The sequence below is a fragment of the Populus euphratica genome, unplaced genomic scaffold (assembly GCF_000495115.2).
Source record: "Populus euphratica unplaced genomic scaffold, PopEup_1.0 scaffold9.1, whole genome shotgun sequence".
Lineage (NCBI taxonomy): Eukaryota > Viridiplantae > Streptophyta > Magnoliopsida > Malpighiales > Salicaceae > Populus > Populus euphratica.
This window is the reverse complement of record NW_011499857.1, coordinates 1,336,202-1,357,551: the sequence shown is the minus strand read 5'-3', so window position 1 is coordinate 1,357,551 and position 21,350 is coordinate 1,336,202. Positions and strand designations below refer to the sequence as shown.

At 29.9% G+C, this 21,350-nt stretch overlaps 2 protein-coding genes across 2 annotated transcripts; one reads left to right on the top strand and one right to left on the bottom strand.

Annotated features, from left to right (window-relative positions):
• Nucleotides 1–1,205: 1,205 nt before the first annotated feature.
• On the bottom strand, nt 1,206–3,203 carry LOC105123654 (protein ALTERED XYLOGLUCAN 4-like). The gene is made up of 2 exons (XM_011023348.1): nt 2,815–3,203; nt 1,206–2,698 (listed from the first exon to the last, which is right to left on the bottom strand). The coding sequence occupies exons 1-2, from the start codon at nt 2,999–3,001 to the stop codon at nt 1,614–1,616; spliced, it is 1,272 nt and encodes a 423-aa protein (XP_011021650.1). The 5' UTR covers nt 3,002–3,203; the 3' UTR covers nt 1,206–1,613.
• A 5,087-nt stretch (nt 3,204–8,290) lies between these two features.
• On the top strand, nt 8,291–11,418 carry LOC105123650 (uncharacterized). Its single transcript, XM_011023343.1, has 5 exons — nt 8,291–8,534; nt 8,632–8,791; nt 8,892–8,972; nt 10,799–10,922; nt 11,012–11,418. Exons 1-5 carry the CDS (start codon nt 8,393–8,395, stop codon nt 11,057–11,059), a joined length of 555 nt encoding a protein of 184 aa, XP_011021645.1. The 5' UTR covers nt 8,291–8,392; the 3' UTR covers nt 11,060–11,418.
• Nucleotides 11,419–21,350: the final 9,932 nt, after the last annotated feature.

Sequence of the window (21,350 nt, the reverse complement as noted above, 5' to 3'; positions counted from 1 at the left end):
AGTGGTTATTTGTGTTTTGTTTTTGTTTTTGCCTTTTCTCTTTTAAGCTAAAATGCATCGTTATCCTATTTGTTTTTTGATTTTTAATTTTAATCATTGTTTTTTAATTTTTTTATTATTTTTTTTAATTTAATCCTTCAATTATAATTTCTCAGGTGCTTTGTTTTTCATTTCAATCCTCATTTATTATATTTTCTATTTTATTTTTTTTAATTTTAATCATTGTTTTTTAATTTTTTTATTATTTTTTTTAATTTAATCCTTCAATTATAATTTCTCAGGTGCTTTGTTTTTCATTTCAATCCTCATTTATTATATTTTCTATTTTATTTTTTTCAATTTAGTTCTTTAATTCTGATTTGTATATATAATTTTTTTTTGTTTGATTATATTTTTTGAATCAATCCCCTACCATTGATTTGTTTTCCTTGGCTTTTTTAACAAGTTCTATAGTTTTTAATTTTATCACTCAACATAAATTTATGATTTTTTAATAGTAATAATATTTAATTCAGTCTGTTCCTTTTCTTTTAATTTTTTATTTGTTTCCTTTTATCTTTGAAATCAAGTTTATAGTTTTTATTATTTCAATAATAGTAGTAATAACACCAACAATTATTTTTAATTTTATTATTCAAATCAAATTTGTGATTTTTTTAATATTTATTTCAACTTGGTTCCCTTTCCTTTCCTTTTTTTTATTTGTTTACTTTGCTATTTTGCCATAGATTTTATGATTTTTAATTTTATAATTCAATACAAGTTTATGATTTTTGTTATTTCAATGATGATAGTGGTTGTAATAATAATAATAATATTAATATCAATAATGTTAAGGATACTAGCAATATTATCAATAACACTTTAAATGATGATGATAATATTAATTGAAGTAATAATAATAATTTATCATAATAATAATAATAATGATGATGAATGGTGATGATAATTTTAATAATAATGTTTATTATACTAACAATGACCAGAATGATAATAATAATGATAATCTCAATAATTACAGTAATGGAAGTGATGGAAGTAACAGTGTGATGATAATAATAATAATAATTGTTATTATTATAAGGGAACTAATTATTGTTGCATGCTGGAATTACTTTTGCTAATACCACACTTGCGTCTTACCTTTTTATCAACTCAGTTCTCACCCAAACAAACCCTAATTTTATCTCATGAAAATCCAGGCATACAAATAATAAGTAAACTCTATATCTTGAGAAATCTCCATTCTCTACAATGAAATGGGTGATGTATGTTAAAAAAACTAATGAAGCAGTAAATTGAAGCTTTTTCAAAAAAATAAAAAAGATTTAAAACTAAAGGAGTTAGTCAATATCCATACCTACATCCAAACAAATTCTTCAGTGGAAGGTTGCAAATTGTTTAGACCATGGCCATGATTTTCCATTGATATCGTTTGTACAGTCTAGACAGACAAAAGTATAACTCCAAAACGACCATTGTAGCTGGCACCATTTACTCAACCCTTCTGGATTTGTCTCTTTTACTATGGTCCCTTCTCAAGATAAATTAACCAACACCCAAATGGATCGAAATTAACATTCTAGCACAGAAAAAAACCCAGTGATCATGACTCAATGTTCTCTTCTTGATTCCCATTTCTTTATCACCTCCAGGAAAATCTCATTCCAAGTATCTATAGGCCCTGGCAAGCACCAGTGCACACAATCGTTTTGCACACGCTCAGCTACACCGTAAGCAAATGGAAATGGATGCATGTATGGACCTGGGTGACCATCTGGCCTCATCAGTGACAACTTGGCAACATCGAGTGCCTCTAATCTGAAGTTTTCAAGCTGCATAGAATTCACTTTCGCAGCTTCCACTTCTTCAACCTCAACTTGTCTCATCTCTGCATCCATCCCTTCAAGTGTTTTCTCTCCCTCCTTATAAGGTTCGGTTTTTGGACAAGCACCAAACTTATCCCAATCACCTTCGAAATGGGCTGGTGAAAAAGTAGTCACGAGTGCATCTAAACCACTGTCATTAGGCCCTTTCCTGTCAACTAGTGCCTTAAGTGTGGTCTTTATAGCCTTTCTCAAGATATCATAAAATCCAATCTCAGTGTGATTAAGATCAGGGCAGTAATGACAACCCAGTACTTGATCACCTTCATAATATACTGCTGGATGTAAGAACCAATGCCCAATTGATAACACAACCATGTCAATTCCATTCATGTCAGCAGCCCATCTCTCGTCAACGTGATCCAAAAACAGCTGGTTATGATTGGGACCAGTATTGGATTTCTCCACGCCTCTAACAAGAAACGGTGACCAATAGACTGAGATGCTGAAATTGTGAGACTCAAAATACCATCTACGAAACTTGTTTTCTTCACCATCTCGATAAACAAGATTAGGGGGAGAGACAGAGGATAGCATGCAAAGAAGTGACTCCAATTGGTTTCTAGCCATAGAGTCACCGACAAAAGCTAAATGTTTGTTTCTAAGGAGTTGGAGAAATGTGTTGGGTTCAAACCTTGGAAGCTTACATTGCTTCGGTTTCCATCTCCAGTAGAGATAACCCGTGTCCGGCCTGCCATGGGCAATGCAACTCTGGCCTTCCTTGATTGTACCACAGGTTGAACCGTTATACAAAGGATCCCTCTTATCAGGTACCCAATTTCCATCGGTGTAGTCACAAGAAGTTTCATCTTCTGCAATGTGAAGAAAAAAAAATCTTAGTACCAAAAAGCAGAGCAAGATTTTTTTTAATTAAAGAAAAACTAATCATAAATTGTTGTTTTTTTATTTTGCAGGTAAATATATGTACCTAATAAAGCAGGAGGAGGAGAAACAGGGGAGGAGGTGAGAACGGTTGTGGCGGTGTTGTGGAGGGGGTAAGGGTATAAATACACGCGAAAGAGAACTAAAGGGAGCATAGCATAGAAGGTCCATGGAATGAGCTTCCTAGCAAGAGAGGGATGGAGGGGGTGGTGGTCTTTGAATGGGCTGCCCATTCTGAAATGTAAGGGAAGAGATGGTTTGGGTCCGGCGAAGTGTAGAGAGAGAAAAAGGAAGGGGGAGGGAAGTTGGGGTTGGACTTTGGAGAGGGAGGGTTTGAAGGAGAAGGACAGAGACAAAGGTGGTCTGGTATAGTCACATCGAGAATCACATTTTCTTTTCCAGTATTATAATATATTATGGCTGGGGCACCTAATCTTACGAAGCTGTATGACTCTTGTGTTCTCGTGTCTCGTGTATATTCTGTGTTTTAGGATTTTTTTTCAAAAGGTTTTTTTTATTTAAAATTATATTAAGATGATTTTCTATTATTATTATTTTTTATACTAAAAAAATATTAATTTATTTTTTAAGTTAAATATATTTTAAAATAATTTAAAAAACTCTTTATATTATGATTTTTTTATGAAAATTATTTAGAGTTCATTTAGTATATGGTTTTTGAAAATGTTGTTATACTTTCTGAAATAATATTTTTTATTTTTAAAAAATTATTTTGAATAATAATATGTTAATTTTAAAATATAAAAAATAATTTTTAATTTTAAAAAATACTTAAAAAAGAACAAGCATGCTACAATTGCGTTACGTGGTGCTTTTCTTTATTAATTAGCCGTCTAGTATCAGTATCTGTTATTTTCATTTATGGTGATGGGAACCCCCTGCCCGTGCCCGTCTCTTCTTTATATTTGAAAAAATAAAAAATTGGTGAAGCACTGTATGCTTTTATAAAATTACTTATAATAGTTATCAGAGGATGAGTAAATTCGTTTTTTTTCGAAATAAATAAATAGATTATTGAATTGGTTTAACTACCCGGATTTTCTTCTTGAAGAGGTCTGACTCCTTCCTCTTGTATTGACATTTTATCTCAATTACACCCCTTTATTTCTTAAGAAATTATTAATATTTTTGTGTTAGCTTTTTATGGGTAAAATTCTTATGAATTTTTTAACTAAGGTATGAGAATTTTGATTTTGACTATTTTGAAGAAATAGGTTTTATTTTGATATGCCAGAAAACATTTGAGAATACCTCCTGTTTAAAAAAGTTTTATGAGGATATAAAATAGCTTTTAGTGTATATTTGTTTTGACATTTCAAAAATGTTTTAAAAAATTAAAATTTATTTATTTATTTTAAATTAATATATTTTTAGCATTTTCAAGTTATTTTGATATTCTAACGTAAAAAAATTATTTTTAAAAAATAAAAAAATTTATTAATATATATTTTAGTACAAAAAATTATTTAAAAAATAACCACAATTATAATTACACTTCTAAACAAATTTCTACACTCCTAAACAAGCTAAGAAGACATGCCCAATCTGGTTTAATGAAAAAGAATCTGTTAATTAACAAGTATGGTGGTGCAGAGTTTTGGTTTGAAGCTTCTACACAATTATTAGAGGGTGACCGGTAGTCAAATTAAAGTAGTTATTTTAAAATAATTTAATTTTTTAAATTTAAAAATATATCAAAATATTTTTTTTATTTTTTAAAAAATACATTTAACATTAACACATCAAAATAATTCAAAAATATACCACAATAATTATTTTTATTTTTTAAAAAATACATTTAACATCAACACATCAAAATAATTCAAAAATATATCACAATAATTCTAAAGTAGTTATTTTAAAATAATTTAATTTTTTAAATTTAAAAATATATCAAAATATTTTTTTTATTTTTTAAAAAATACATTTAACATTAACACATCAAAATAATTCAAAAATATACCACAATAATTAAAAAATATACTTGAATGTACTATTTCAAATTCATTCCAAGCTTCTTACTTTAGTTAGCCTGGAAAAACTCATTACAGTGCCCTCCTCGATTTAAAGTAATAGCAACAAAATGGATACATCTTATTTTAAAGTAATAGCAACAAAATGGATACATAGAATTTATAATCTATGCTATATTTATGTTACTGGTCCGTACACACCCTCGAGACTTAAAAACAAAGTTTCAAGTAAAAACAAAGTCAATGAATGAAATTCAGAGCGGAAAAACCAGCCCGAGAGCTCTTGTTTTTAATTACGATGGATTCCACCTTTATGAAGGATATTTAATTGCTTCTCTTGTATTAGCCTTTTATTTAATCGTAAAATATGTCTTATCTCAAAAAAACATAATCTCACGATGATTCGCATCGTGTCTCTTCTCACGACGAGTTAGGGGATGATTTTTCTTTTTAAGAGATCCAAGAAGAGTATGAATGATAAACTGATCTAATCATGGAACAATCTTTTTTCCAAGAAATAGCTGAGGCGTAAAAGAGAAACAGATTGCAAAAGTCAACTCGTTGATCAGCAACAAGCATCGGCAGAGATAAGTGATGGCCCCATGCATGATGTTGAAATCATGTGCTGTCCCAAGATGATGCGTGTAAGAAGTATACCGCTGCTTCCATGATATGATATGACACCTTACCTGAAAGCAAGTCACAATCATCCTGTGATGGTGAGATCCAGCATCACAAGAACTATCTACTAGTTAAAAACGTTAATTTACTGTGACCATGATTTCTCTCCATCCTTCCATGTCCGCATGATTTTCCGGTGATACAAGAACAAGACTGTCAGATTATCCTGGAGGGCAGGTGGGGATGAGTCTCAGTCATGTCTGCAAGCAGCCCCCGGCTACCTGTCCAGGTGCTCTTGGGTGTATTAGACAGACTATTCGTAGTTTCTTGAACATTCGTAATTTTACAGACCTGCCGACAAAGTATGCACAGAATTGTATGCAAGCATCTGGTGTTTGCCGCTTTGAATTTTAGTGTATAGGAGCTGTCCTGCACTTGCCATGGATTTTAATATGTGTTGTGTCACCATAATGCTTCGTCGATATTATGAATCAGACAGGACCAGCCAGTGCAGATCTACTGTCGTGGCTCACAGAAGTAGAGCTCCTATCTATCATTGGTCGTCCCTGGTGTATTTTTTTGACTTTGCCATGATGGCAAATATTATAAATTAACTAATTTAATTTCTCCAGCCAATAGCTACAAGTGAAATTCGACTGGCTACCTTGGGAATACGTAGTTCAGATCCAACCTGGACCTCTAATTGTATGACGTGTATGGTTTCACCCAGAGCAAGTACAGAAGGGTTCATGTGTAGTATATTCCAGGGATTGAAGTACTAACACGTGGCTCACCGACATAATAGTAACCAGCAACGGGTGCTGTCAACTTTTTTCATCTACCAGCCTCTCGTTGAATCCTGAAGTAGCTAAAGTTAAAGAGTGGTGTCGTTTTATCACAGTGCGCATCTAAATCTCTCTGTTTTTTTTTGAAAAAAAAATCATTAAGTTTTGAATGACATAATAAAAATAAAGATTTCCTCCATCTCTGAATCTCTTTAGCACGATGACAAATTAATCACCCGACTCAAATGAAAATGTATTTTTAAAAAAAATATATATTATATAAATATTATCAGATCTAATCTGATATTCATTGTAACCTAATTCAAAATATATATTTACACTGCATAGATATACCTGTATAATATATAGATTTTTTTATATAATATAGCATACACATATCTCAATAATAATATAAAAAACATAAATATTTGTAATATTATCATTTAATATATATATATATACTATTTTATTTTCTATTAAGTGATAGATATCAATTAAATGATAAATACATACCTCACATTTGATAAATAACTTGTAGATATTTAAATTTCTTACATAGCAAGCAGCAAGTAGAGTATAAATATATCATCCTTGCCCTTAATATTCCCAAGCAAAAAATTCATAAGATCAAGTTGCTAGACATAGATAAGTCAGCAAAGGCAAGACTCTTCCAATAATGAGAGGCATACATCCCCGAACCCATCAACATAACAAAAAAACATTTTGTACCGATGCAAGTCAAAATTATGGACACGCCTAGGATGTCTAGAATTCAAAAAATATCAATTATCAATTAATTATTAAATTTAAAAGAAATTATAAAAATAAATTATTGAGCGATGGCTATGGACCCGACACCTGTCTAGCAAATCCGACAAGCAACAGTAGCAGCTCGTCTGAGCCACGGATCGTGCGGGAGACTATAAACATTTTTATAATGTCGATGGGTTAAAAAAACAAAAATACCATGTTAAGAGAGGGCACGAGGCAAACCGACACTGGCGCTTGGATATAGAACGAACATGGTGATGCAGGCCGTGGCCTGGAAGGAGGAGCGGGTGCGTGGTGGCTACCTAACTAGGAGAAAATGATGATTATCGTGGGGACCACAATATAGGTACAGTTCTAGTGGTCAGAGGGGCTGAAGGGCTACGATGACGGTGCTGCTCATTTCCAGAAAAAAAATATTACAAAAGTCTGCTTATAGTACGGAGAAAGCTACCGAACGTTTGAAAAAGGGTCCCCGGTTTTTATTTAATTAATAAATTCGATTCCTACCAAAATGAGTTGAAAGGTGAAACTGTCAGCTCCGACCATGGTAATTGGAGCCGTCGATCCCATTCCCAGGTACTGTTTCCTTGTTTTACCCTTTCTTTTTCTTTCTCTACTTGACACCTGGCAACTGCACAGTGGACCGATGTAAGATTTCCAATGGTCGGGGAACTAATTCCATGGCTGCTCCAACAAAAATATCATCGTGACTCTTGTAAAAATTTCGGTGTAATTTAATAATTTTCCAAAGCAATTATTCTGATATTAACCATTTTTTTTTATCTTAAACCTATTCAATATTTAATAAATATATTTATTAAATTATCCATGTAAGTCGTTGTTGTAAAATGAGTTCAATTGTAAAATATCTTACACGTGAGAAAAGTTTTTATTAAATCAAGTATAAATGACTTTTTTCAGCATTTGTTTTTTTACTCTCTACGAGGCCCGTATCCATCATTCATGTGTCATGGCCCATTTTGTTAGACTTTTTAGCCAACATGAAATTCCAGTTATAAAATATCTTCTTATATGCGGTGCAATATATTTTTATAAAAATATTTTTAATAAAAAAATATATTAAATGATATTTTTTTTAATTTTTTAACATCATAAGTTAAAATAATATAAAAAACATGAATTTTATACTTTTTAAGCAAAAAATAATTTTAAAATAACTCTGAAGACACAGAGTGAGCGCCCAGTATAATGCCCTGGACGCAAGAGGAGACCCATGAGCCTGATAAAAAAAAAAAAAACTAGAAAGTAAATACTTGGGCTGAACAATCCTAGCCCACATAGTTAAATGGGCCAGAGGCCATATAACCCAAACTAACCCACAAAATGTAGCTCTCCAACATAACAACCCAAAAAACACAAGGAAAAAAAGAAGAAGAAGAAGAAGCTGGTGGAGGCAAAGCTCAATCAAGAGCAGGAACTATCGACAGCAGCCATGGCAGTGGAAGGTAGCAACACCAACAGCAACAGAGAAGACTTTACGGTGGGTTGCTTGCTTTCTATCAAAACCACCTTAGGCGAAGAGTTTGATGGACAAGTCATTACCTTTGACCGGCCCTCCAACATCCTCGTTGTTGATATCCTCCACTCTAATTTTTCCTTTTCTTTTTATTGCTTTAAAACATCAGTATTTTTATGTTTCTTCTTTGAGATTTCTTAACTATTTTATTTCACAAGAGGGATCGAAACCTGGTCCGAAGAAAAACATAAGGTTTTTGAAAGCAAATTATATAAAGGAGTTTTCTTTTCTGGGTCAAGCCGAGGACCCACTTGACATCAAGAAGTGTTATATTGATCTCCACAGTCTTCAAGCCAGGGAGGAATTGGCTTTAAGGTGATTTTCATTGTAACCCATCCGGGGAATTGTGTTTTTTTTTTAAAAAAAAAAACAATAATCAAGTTTTTGTAAAGTTTTGATTGGACTGGATTTGCAGGCAAGCAGAAGCAGATGCTGAGAGGATTGGAGTGGGTGTCACTGCTGAGGCACAGGGCATTTTTGATGCCTTGTCTAAGACGTATGTGCCCTCATCCTTACTCCTGTGTTGTTATATCTTGTTGCTAGCAAGCGTATTATGCCTCTAAACTTTAGCTTGTTCATTGAAGTCACGTAATTTAGCATGCCCAAATCGTTAAAAAGTGGGATGGGTTTCGGGTTTTACTAACATATAATGTAAGAGGTTGTAGATATTATAATCTGTAGAAGCATATTCTTCTAGCATTATGATGAAAAGACACGTACTTGTAAGGTGGAAAGAGAGCTTCTTGCTTGATCATTGTCATGTCAGGAGAATATCATGGATAATCTTAATCTATGCTATCCTTGCCCTACAATTCATATCATTGAGTTTATCAAATTGACAAACCTGTTTCTCCAATGCTCTTTTACGGATCTCGTACGCTCCTGCTTTCTGAACTGCCATAGATACATTATTGATGAAACATTAATGTGCTGAACTTTGACAACGTTGTCAATATAGATTCACATAGTTTGGACTTTAGAGAAGTCAGTATTAGAGGGTGAGAAATGAAGTGCATATTTAGGGGCTTGAAAGGTTAGAAATTTGCATTATGTTGCTAATATTTGGCTGACGAGCTAAGGAGATATAGTCCACGGCGCAATGCTGCATGACCTATGCTGGAGCTGAACAAGGGTTCTGATGATAATATGAAACAGAAAATGCTATAAGATGAGGTGTGCATGGATAGCATAAATGAATTGGATTCATATGATACTATTGATTCATAATTGAATGGATATGATTGTTTTGCTTATTGATGACTTAATCGACTGGTTTTTGAGTTGGGGCTGAGTAGAGAAATATGCCTCATGTATTCTGTAATTGGTGGGATTTGTTATATAGAAATACTGGGGGCTTCAAACTGATGCAAAATGTGTGAGTTGCTTAGGGTCTGACTATGATTAAGGATAACTAAGTTCGAAAGCAAAGGATAGATTCTCTGAAAGAGATCAAGATGCAGAATTTCTGGGACAGCTGCTTTAGGGTTTGTTTGTAGTGGTTTAATTAGAAAACATGAACTTGAAAATATGCATATCTTGGGGCTTTTATTGGTATAATGCGGGAGTTCAGAGGTTGGTTGGAGAGAGAAAAGGAGGCCTGCATACTATTGGCATGAATACTCCTCCCACAGGTGGTCCTTGACTGCTAGTTTCATTTGTAGTGGTTGGATCTGCTATATCAAATGATTCTCCTTGTTGTAATTCAATTCATTTCCTTAATTAACAGATTTCTTTTTTATCCAAGAAATTCTTCAGTATAAAGTGAAGTTGAGGAGTGCTAACTAGTTGGATAAGCTTTCCTATGGAGCCACTGGTTTAAGTAATGGTGAACCATGCTTGGATTACGAATTGGTTCATCAATGAGTCATTAATTAACAATAACCTATACAGGCTATTTGTTTCGAGTTATTTATTTGTTTATACTGTTGGGGTTCTATTATATGAACTTTATTCATTTATACTGGAGGGGTCTTGTTTATATATGAACTTGTGGTGTTTAACAAAATGAATGTGCTAGTAACAACATATAAATGCTAAGGTTTGCTGCACACTTGTAAACCATCATTTGACTTCCACGATCTTGTGTGAAAGCACAGATAAGCTGATTTTTTGTTTTTGTTTTTGTTTTTGTTTTCGAGTGTATGTACATGTGTTCTTGATTGAATAAGCTTCTGAGGTTGTTCATTGCCTTTGTCTTGTTGTGTCATTTTAAGTGGGCTATGAATTGTCCTCAATTTTCTTTATTGTATATTCTTATGCAAAGTATTGTTAGATCACTAACAAGTCATTAATTTCCCAATTGGTGTCAATGCATATAACCAGGCTTCCAGTTCGCTGGGACAAAACATCCATAGTTGTGATGAATGAAGTTCATGTTAATAGTCCATACCAGCCTGAATGTGTCAGTGGAGGAACTCCTGCTGCCAATGACAGGGTGAAGAAAGTGGTAAGACGCTGAACAGGATGCAAAATTTTGATTTCTCTCTAGAAATTTGAGGGGCATCAAATAATGTGCTCATGCGTGTCCCTTTACAGCTTGAGCTCGAGAGGAAGAGGTTGCAAGCTCGTGGTGCCAGTCAGTGAAGATTTTATTTTGCTTTATGCGACTGCCTGGAAAGCACCTTGTGTAACGGATTAGCGTGGGTGCCCAACCTGAGCCTTCTCTGGGAAAAGCATGATTCCTTAAGCTAAGACCATTCAGATTTTCTTGACAAGGGAATTTTAGTTTTCACCTAGACATTAATTTGTAGCTATTCTTTCATGGTTCTGCTTCTGGCGTTTTAGTTGTATCATTATTGAGTGTTCTGGAGCAAAGCAAAGTTAAGTGATCCGGTTTTGTTTCGCTATAAATTAATAGCGTGTTGCAACATACGCAGATGTATGTGAAACAAGTCTGCCACGAACCAGTATCAAGAAATACACGAGGCATTTTCTTCTTTGTCGTCAGCATTGAGCTACTACCATATTAGTTTTGTGTAAATTCGGTATCAGGCGCGGTACCTGGGCATGTGATGTTTTGTTCTCAAGTTGAAAGAAAGATGACCTTTTCCATAGCCACAGAGGTCAGCCCAGTGCTTTCCTTCTAGTAGTTGCAACCTGTCTAAATCAAGTCATTCCATGGGAGAAAGTAGAATGCATTCACTAGTGAGCGTTTTTTATCTAAACAATTTGAATTATTTGTGAAAAAATAATATTTATAATATATTATTATATTAATATATATGATCGGGCGTGGAAATATTCAAACCCACTTTGATATTATTATATTAATATATATGATCGGGCAATATTCAAACCCACTTTAAGGATGGGCTTGGAGGTAGACGTGGATGCTTTCATGCCAACCTTGAAGTTGGGCATGGACACCTCCATGCTCACCTTGGTTGTGGGCGTGACTGTGTGGCCCAACTTGAAATTGAGTATAGACGCGTCTAGATCCAACTTGGAGTTGGGCGTGGATACTTCCATGCCTATCTTGGGTTTGGGCGAGAATGCATCCATGTCTACCTAGAGATTGGTGAGAATGCGTGCCTCAACCTGAAATTGGGTGTGTACCATGTAGTGATGAGGCTGTCATAGTCAATCAGGTTTTTTGTCAAGATCCAAGTGCCAAATGGTGCTCGAGTGTGCCTAACTACCAAGCGCTAGGTGGTGTTCGAATGTACCCAACTACCACGTGGTGCATGAGTCATGGCAAAGGATTTGAAGCGGACCTGATTGTCTTAGGTATAACATTGTGTACCCAGCTCAATGGGTCTAGCGTGACTAAATTCTATTAGGTCATAATAAAGGATTTTAAATATTTTAATTGTTACTATAATTAAAAGTATTATTATAAAAAAAAATAGTGTTATTTGTGGTATGAATATTTTTATTTTTATTATAATTAAATGGATTACTATAAAAAATAATATTATTTGTATTATAAATATTTAATTTTTATTATAATTAAAAGTAGTAATATCAAAAACAGTTTTATTTGTATAGTGAATAGTATTTGCATTAAAAAATATTATTATTGTTATTAAAACTTAAAATATTTGTAAAAAAAATAATAGTATTTATGTTATAAATATTATTATTTTATTTATAATTAATAATATAAATATTAAAAATATTATCAGTTGTGGTGTAAATAATACTACTTTTTTTATTATAAGTAATAATATTATAATAACAATAGAAAGCATCACGTGGTGGTTGGGCTTTCCTTACTAATTGGATCTTTTGGCAAGACTAAAACACCATATGGTGCTTGGGTATGTTTCTTGCATGGACACCTTTTCTTTATTGTTATTGCTACCTTTTGTATTAAGAGCTAGATTATTATTATATTATTTTAATTTATAGTATTTTATATTAAGGGTTGTATTATTATTATATTATTTTAATTTATAGTATTTTGTGTTTATATAGACATTATCTGAATACTTAGTCGTTTGAGTACATTACATATTAATCATGTTAAAAATAAAAACTTAAAGTAATAATCACATTATAATGTGAAAGTGCTTTAATCTCGTTCACAAAAAATGAACGATAAAAACAAAATAACGCTATAAAAATATTTTATAAGTAAAAGTTATTGCATGCAAGAACTTCTTTTAAATGTGTCGCGAGAAAAAAAAAAAGGCAGGATTATAAATGGATTGTCTAGATATTCAGGAAATATAATAAAATACGAATTTATTTGGATGAAAGTTTTCAAAACTGCAGCTGAGTTGTCAAGTCATTTTTCCTAAAAAAAAAAAAAATACGTATCCTTCATTTGTTATTACTGCTTAGTGGTGCTGTCGCTACGATACGGATTTATATTATTTTTTTTCAGTAGAGCGTTTTAGCGTCACAAGTGTTTTTTAATCCTGATCAATTAAATAAATTGATTTAATTGAAATAATAATAATAGCAAATAGGAAAATAAAGATGTAAAAAAAACCGATCAATGAGGATTAAAAAAATAGTATACTATCAACTTAGATTAGATAGTAAAATTACAGAGAACAAAACTTTAATAAAATAAAATTATAAGAATAAAAAATAAATTTAAAACACGAATATATAATCAAATAAACTTGAAAATGTTAAAGTTTTCAATGCAATTTTTTACATAAAAAAATCATAAATGTAAGTCAAAATATTTATATAAAAATCTAATTAAATAAACCCCTAATTATTATGTAAATAAACAAAAAATAATAATTAATGATAAATAAAAATATAATTAAAAAAATTAAATTACCATTGTAAATAAAAATATTTAATATCGTAACACAAGTTATTTATTTGATTATATCTGATGGATTTATTTATAAAAATCAATTTATAATAGATATAGACACACATGAAATTTATTAAACACAATCAAATTAAAAAAAATATTATGCAGAGTTATATATATTAAAAAATATTTAATTTATATAAAAAATACAAATATATATATATATAGAACCTCTAAAAAAACTAAATACACCCAATATAATAAAAAAATAATTGTTATTAAAGAGAGGTAAAAAAAATCCAAAAACAAATCATGGAGAAGGGGTATTAATTAAAATTTAAAAGTTTTAAAAATTATTTTAAAAAACATATAAAATATATATTTATATAAAAAATAATATTTTAATATATTTTTAAATAAAAAACAGTTTAAAACGTAATCAATACCTAAACATGATGAGAAATGGAAATTATTGGCTCTAATTTGGTAAAGCTTATGGGCTGGCCTGTTTGTAGAATTTCCCTATTTGAGATTTATTAAACTCTAAAAAACATAGGAAAAATAATATGCATCCACGCATATTTACTATTTACTGCTAAAGTGTTTTTTTTTCCCTCCCAAAAAAATCTTTTCCATGACTCGTTAGTTATTATAGATTTGAGTGGGCATGCATATGACTTTTCCCTATTTTTAGAAACATTAAGATGACTTTATTAACAACTGAGTTAATTTTTTTTTAATGATATTGACCATGGATATTAGTTTTTTTTAAAAAAAAATGGTAAAAAGATATCCTTACCGTTGAAATCAAGGAACAACAAGCCATTATCCAGGAGGCCTTTTGGTTTTTTAATCCTTATATATATATATATATCTGTTAACTCTAGAACCATGAAGGAAGTAATATTTAAATTAATATTAATATTTAGAATGATTAATTGATATTTAAATTCAAAAAGTTAATGATGAATATGACATGTACTAGTGGTCAAAACTCAAAACTGATTTTCTATTGTGTTGTTAAAAGTTTCGTCACGTCTTCCTCCTCTATACGTGTGACATGTATTGGTGGTGGCTAATAATGGATTTATTGCTTATAAACATTTTTTATGGAGAGTTTTACTTTTGTTTTAATTTTGTATGGAGTTGATTATTGATCCTATTATCAACATCTCGAGTTTTAAAAATTAATATAAATTAATTTTAATTTTTTAGATTTTTTTATATAATTAATTTATTTTTAATTTAATTTTTAAACATTTAATTTTTTAAATTGATTTTCATGTATCTTTTTATTTTTCTTTACATAAAATTATCTTAATTTTATTTTTTTAATTATGGGATTCGTAGATTAACCTGAATTTTTTTTATATTTTTTTGATTTCATCACCTAATATTTTTTTTAAAAAAATTATTTTCATTGTTTTTTTGAATTTGCTTTATGTGTGGTTTGTCTTTTGCCCATAACCATTTTTATGAGCTACAAAGGTTTGAATAGGTTAACTTTAATATTATTTAGATTATTTTTTTAATTTAAATCCTCAACATTTAATTTTTTTAAAAAAATTAATCTCGTGCTCTCCTTTTTCACCTCCCTTTCATATTTAATTTTTTAATAAATTTAAATATTTTAATCTTAGTTATTTATTTATCAAATATAAATTTATTTAACTAAAAAGATATTTTAATATTTTAATTTATTATTCAAGAAAATTTTATGTCTAATGAAAACACTTGTATATTTTTTTACCCAGAAATAAAACTAACTCAGAATGGATCAGGAACCATGCAACTAGTCAATGAGATATAATTTCAAGCCTGGGTGAAATGGACCTCAACAGGGACGTGAAAGCATCTTCTGAGTAATAATATAAAGCCGCGCGAAAAAGAAATGTATGTGCCCACTCAGTGTAGTGTACCGAGGCCGATCCCTGTAACAGATGGAAAAAAGATCGTATTGTCGGTTGCTAAAACAGGCTAGTAATTGACCTCATTCCTTGACTAGCCAGTTAGGCGCTCAATTCGCTAATCCCTGCCAACCCAATAAAACAAAGATTAGAGTTGATATAATAACGTTAAAGGGTGGATTTTAAGTTTATTTTCTATAAATTTTAAAATTATTCAAAATTTATATGATTATTAATTTTAAAATTTATAAAATTAAAATTAACTGAGATATATATAAATTAGTCCAGACATTAATATTAATAAAAAAATTAATAAATCAAGCCTTCCGGGCACTTCAAAGAGATAAGAATCCATGTTTTAAAACAAAAACACATATATAGGATAAAAGTGAGTTAAGTGTATTTAGTTTTATGGTAAGAAAACCGATTGGGGGGCGGGGGGGGGTGAACTTGTTAGACAAAAGAAAGAATAGGGAGAAATTATAAAGATTTTGAAAGTTGGGGGTCTATTAACAATTAGTGTATGTAAAGGTAAAGGCAAGAAAAATGAGGCGTGGATGATCCCTTTTCTGTGTAGGATGCTCTCTCCTTTTACTAAAGTTAACGAATACTATATTTATTCATTTGCCAATCGCTTCTTAAAGAGTTGAGTCATCTTCTTTTGCAGGGCAGGGAGGGATCCCTTCCCTTAGTAATTTGTGTCGGTGGGGTCGCAAAGCACACAGGGAGGGGTCCCTTCCACCGTTCAGAGAAGTAGATACTCGAACCTGTTTTAGGATAATGCAGTGCCTTTTAAAATATTTATTTTTTTATTTTAATTTTTTATACCATCTTAATGTACCAATATTAAAAATAATAATAAAATATTATTTTTATATTTTTATAAACCTTTTAAGTGTAGGTAAAATTATATTTTTGGTTAATCTAGTTGTTTATCAAATTAATTCTAAGAAAAATTGTTTTACGAACGTGTGACTTGTTTTTCTAATATCTGAAAGAGCTGATTGCCAGAAATATTTTCCAATTTTAAAAACGACTTGCAGGTTGTATGATATAAGTGAGAGTTTTTAGGGCCGATGGTTTTACTCTTCAGGTGTTTCAACGACGGGATGTGTGCTCTGAAGATGCGCAATTAATTCGATTACGAAGAAAGGTACGAAGGTATCTTCTCTCTTTAAACTGCGAGGAACAAGACGACCATCGTTCGAAATTAAAGAGGGGATTGGAAGCAGTGGACGTGGCAGATTTTGACATCTGGTCAGCTCCCCCCTCGACACTGAATTAACGCGGGCGGCTCAACCGGAGTCAAAACCACCGCTTTAGTTTAAATGTATTTTTAAATAAGATTTTTAAATTAAAAATTATATAATTTAAATATTTCTCAACAAAGTGAATTTAAATTTAAGAAGAAAATTAAAACATAAAAACAATAAAAAAAAGATAAGGAAGAGTGCGTAAAATAAAATTAAAAACTCTTTTTCACCTCTTTTTATAGTAGATTTTAAGAGTTAAAATGTTAAAAAAATCAATTTTTATATTTGTTGACCTATAATTAGCCACTATAAGTTAATAATTAAATTAAAAAAAAACTATTAATTCTTTGATTTGAACAACCAATGATTATTTAAGATTAAATTTTAATTTACCCATAATTTAAGATTAAATTATATAATTTACCCACTATAAGTTCATATGCATATTTTTGGACACTACTATGGATGGATGACAACTTTCAAGAGCCAAACTACGAGCAGATCTTGTAAATTCAAGATTCTCAGTCGACTACGTATTTACGTGTAAATTAAAAAATATAAATAGTAAAATTTAATATAGAGATATTTTCAATTGTTAGGTAATTTTTTATTGTTAGAAATTAAACTATTAAATTGAAATATTTTTTTGAGATAATATTAGAGTTTTAATGATGAAACAATCACGAGTTGAAATCTCATAATTTATATTTATTTAATAAAAATTAGATATAAAATAATATGAGTATTTACAAATTTCAAGTACAGATAATTTTTACTTTAGAATGTGTATTAAAAAATAATATAAATTATATACTAAAATTTTATTTAACAACTTAAATTATTAAATTAAAATAATTTCTTAATACCTATCAACTTATAGTTTTTAGTTTGGCTACTAACATCATGTTTGGAAAAACAATTTCAATCACATTTTTTTAAAATTCAAGTTTTTCACTAAAAAATATAATTTTTTTTATATTTAAATATTTTAAACTTTAACCACTGCTGTAACAATTCTAAACAAGCACGCTTGATAGTTGCTCTGTATAGTTGTTTGTACACTGTTAAAAAAACGACAAACAAAACAATGAAAGAAGGACCTTTAACATATTTATAGTAGATAGTTTGATGGCTTTCCAAGTTACAAAAAATCATGGAATTAAATCCTGGGATTTCTTGAACAATTCAATGGGTTCATTTGAATATAGTATTTGTAACTGATTTTTTTTTTTATCTTCACGTATCACCTATTATAAATATGATTTTTTTGGTAATTTATAAATAATTAAAATACAATATATAATTATTATTACGTTGGTGTTCGTAGAGTCGTAACTGGGTTATGCTCTCTCTTTATCACTTAATTATAATCACACTTTTTATAAATTAAAATTTTAAAGAGTGTTCTTATTGCATTTGCAAGTGATCTTGTCAAGATTTTTATATAAAAAAAGCAATTAGTTATTTGTAGTTTATTTCTGCATTTCAAAAATATTTTTTAAAAAAATTTAATTTAATTTTTATTAATTTTAAATCAATATATTTTGAGTGTTTTCGTATCATTTTAATATATGCTAATATAAAAAATAATTATTAAAAAATTATTAGTATATATTTTAACACGAAAAAATTATTTAAAAAGTAACTCTAACCACAAGCTATGCCGAGTTATGTCCTTTTAGATTTTGACATTATTGATATCATTGTGTATAATATCTATTATATTTTATTCAATCATTTTCATCATTATGTCCTTTTAGATTTTAAAATTTTAATTTTAATCTGGAAATTTGAATCCTTATTTTCCAATCCTAGTTTGAGAAAAAATCACCCAATTTTAATAATAAATAAAAAAAAATTCTCAACTGATATTAATCTAAGTTATGAAAATAATTAATTTTAATGTTAATGAATTCTATTTGATAAAAAAAATTTCACTTAAGTGTTATTTGACTTTCCAATCATCTAAAATGGTAGATTTTAGATTAAAAAGTTTTTTTATTCAAGTTAATTTTTAATTTATAGACTGGTTTTAGGGTTGCTAGAGATCATATACAGTTTTATCATAATATATATGATGTTTTATAAATGTTTTTGATAAAAATAAATAAAAAATTTCAATCTTGATTCATAACCATGGCCAAAATATAGGGAGAAGTAGGTAAAGTATCTTTAACCCCTTGAAAAAAAATAAAAACGACTCGTCTCAGGTGTGTATATCTAGGTAGAAGGGCAACACACCTCAGCTTTGTTTTAAGCCCAGGCAAGAACACCCGCCAATCCCACATATATTTTAAATATATGATTTTCTTCAATAAAATATAATTTAATTTATACGTAGCTTACAAATACACTTATGTTCTTATGAAGCATTCTTTTTATGCAGTTATACCTAACATTCTATTTTCTCTTTAATTGTATTAAATCACTTTTATATGTTTTTTTTCATTTTATTAAATAAAATATTACTTCTAAAATTCAATAACATGTTATTGAATACAAGTAAATTTATAATTCATGTTTTGAGATTAGATATTTATACTCCTATTTCTCAACTTTTTAATTTATTCATCAGTTAAATATTGTTTAATTTTTAATTGGTTTTCACAAAAATGACAAAAAAAATTTCTAATAAGCACAACCTTGTATAATATTTATTATATTTTATCCAATTATTTTCATAATTGTGTCTATTTCATCATTAAATTAAATAAAAAATTTATTTTAATAAATAAATTCGTTAAATATAATCAGGCTTTTTAACTAAAAATTAATCCCTATTTTTACTAATAAAAAAATGATTTAAAAGATTACAAAACTATATTTTCTAACATTCTCAATATTTATATATATATATTATTTTACCAGCTAATTAAATCTTCACCAACTTAAATCTACATGTTTTTACCAGAAAGCTCTTGCATATTTTTTTATACCAAAATGTTGAATTTACAGATGGATCCGTTCGACTTAATTTATAGTTCTCAGCGAACACCAATTGTGTACAAAACAAGAGGCTAATTTAAATACTATGAGTTATTAAAGGTAAAGTAATCGTTTTATTTTAACTACACATGAATTCCCAATCATAAATAATTAAAGCGCATAAAAACACGTTGCTGGGAATTTTTATTTTTTCAGAAAACAAAAACTAATCACGTTCAAAGTGACATTTAAGATTTTGCACACCAAAAACCTTGTACACACACATGAATATATATATCGGTGAATTCTCGATCCTCAATATATGCGTGCTGTGAATTATAAGTATAGCTTTAATATTGTTACTACACAGGCTTGTGGCTGAAAAACAAAGTCTAGGGCATATATATATATATATATCCAAAGTTTGAGTGATATATAAAAAAGCATAAGATATACATCGAGAATTAATAGATATTTACCATGCAGCAATAATTAGCTAGATACTCCTTAAAACTAACCGATATTATACAGGGAGTTTACTTCATGTGGCATATAGAATATTTACCGGTACCTACATGCTACATGACTGGGCATGCGTGCATCATCACGATGAATTCATGAGAATAAAATTATATTAGATAATAATATAAATTTTATTTAATAATTAAATTTCTAAATTAAAATAATTCTTTAATATAATATTAATATTTTGATCATCATTATTTATAAGTCGATAAAAATTAAATTTAAAATAATAAAACTCGTGTAAATTTTAAATTCTAAAAACTCTCATTTTAAAAAATGTATTAAAAAAACAATATAAATTACTTCTTCACGCTATAACTAGTAACTTAAGCTTTGATGGTTTTTACCTCACAGATTACCTTGACCAGAGAAAGAGCTTAACAACTGCTCCTACGACTTTCTTTTTTTTAATTTGCTACTTCGTTCACTGAAACCCTTGCCTGGACCCCCTCCCGCCGTTGATTTTGTTCAATCTTGCTAGCCAGCCGCGAAGACTGTATCACCGACGAAAGGGAGAAGGGTTTCCCAATTCTATCTATTGGCCCGAACTCAACCTCTACGTGTTCCACTCTAATCGAAGCACCTCCTACTATTTAGAAACAGGCCTTCTCATTCTAGGATGTGTTGAGGATGGAACGGTGGTGATGGTAATAATAATGGCAGTTGAAAATGTTTTTTATTTAAAAATATATTAAAATAATTTTTTTAATTTTTTAAAAATTATTTTTAATATCAAATTATATAATTTATAATGCATTTCCAAACACATATCAAACCACCACGGCTAGAACACAGTATAGCCGACAGAGAGAGGGCTGAGAATTAATTTTGAATCCCTAAAAGACCACGTCCATAAATAAGTGCACATCTGTTCAGCCAGAGCGAAAAAACGACAGACTAGGGCAGCAGATTGACCGGTGTTGGGGCAGGTATGAGCACAAAAACAATAAAAAACACAAATTAATAAAGTAATTTCAAGTAAAAAATCTTCAAAGCATGCCAGAAAGAAAAACTGCCGTGTACGTTTAACAAATGCTTGTAGGGAA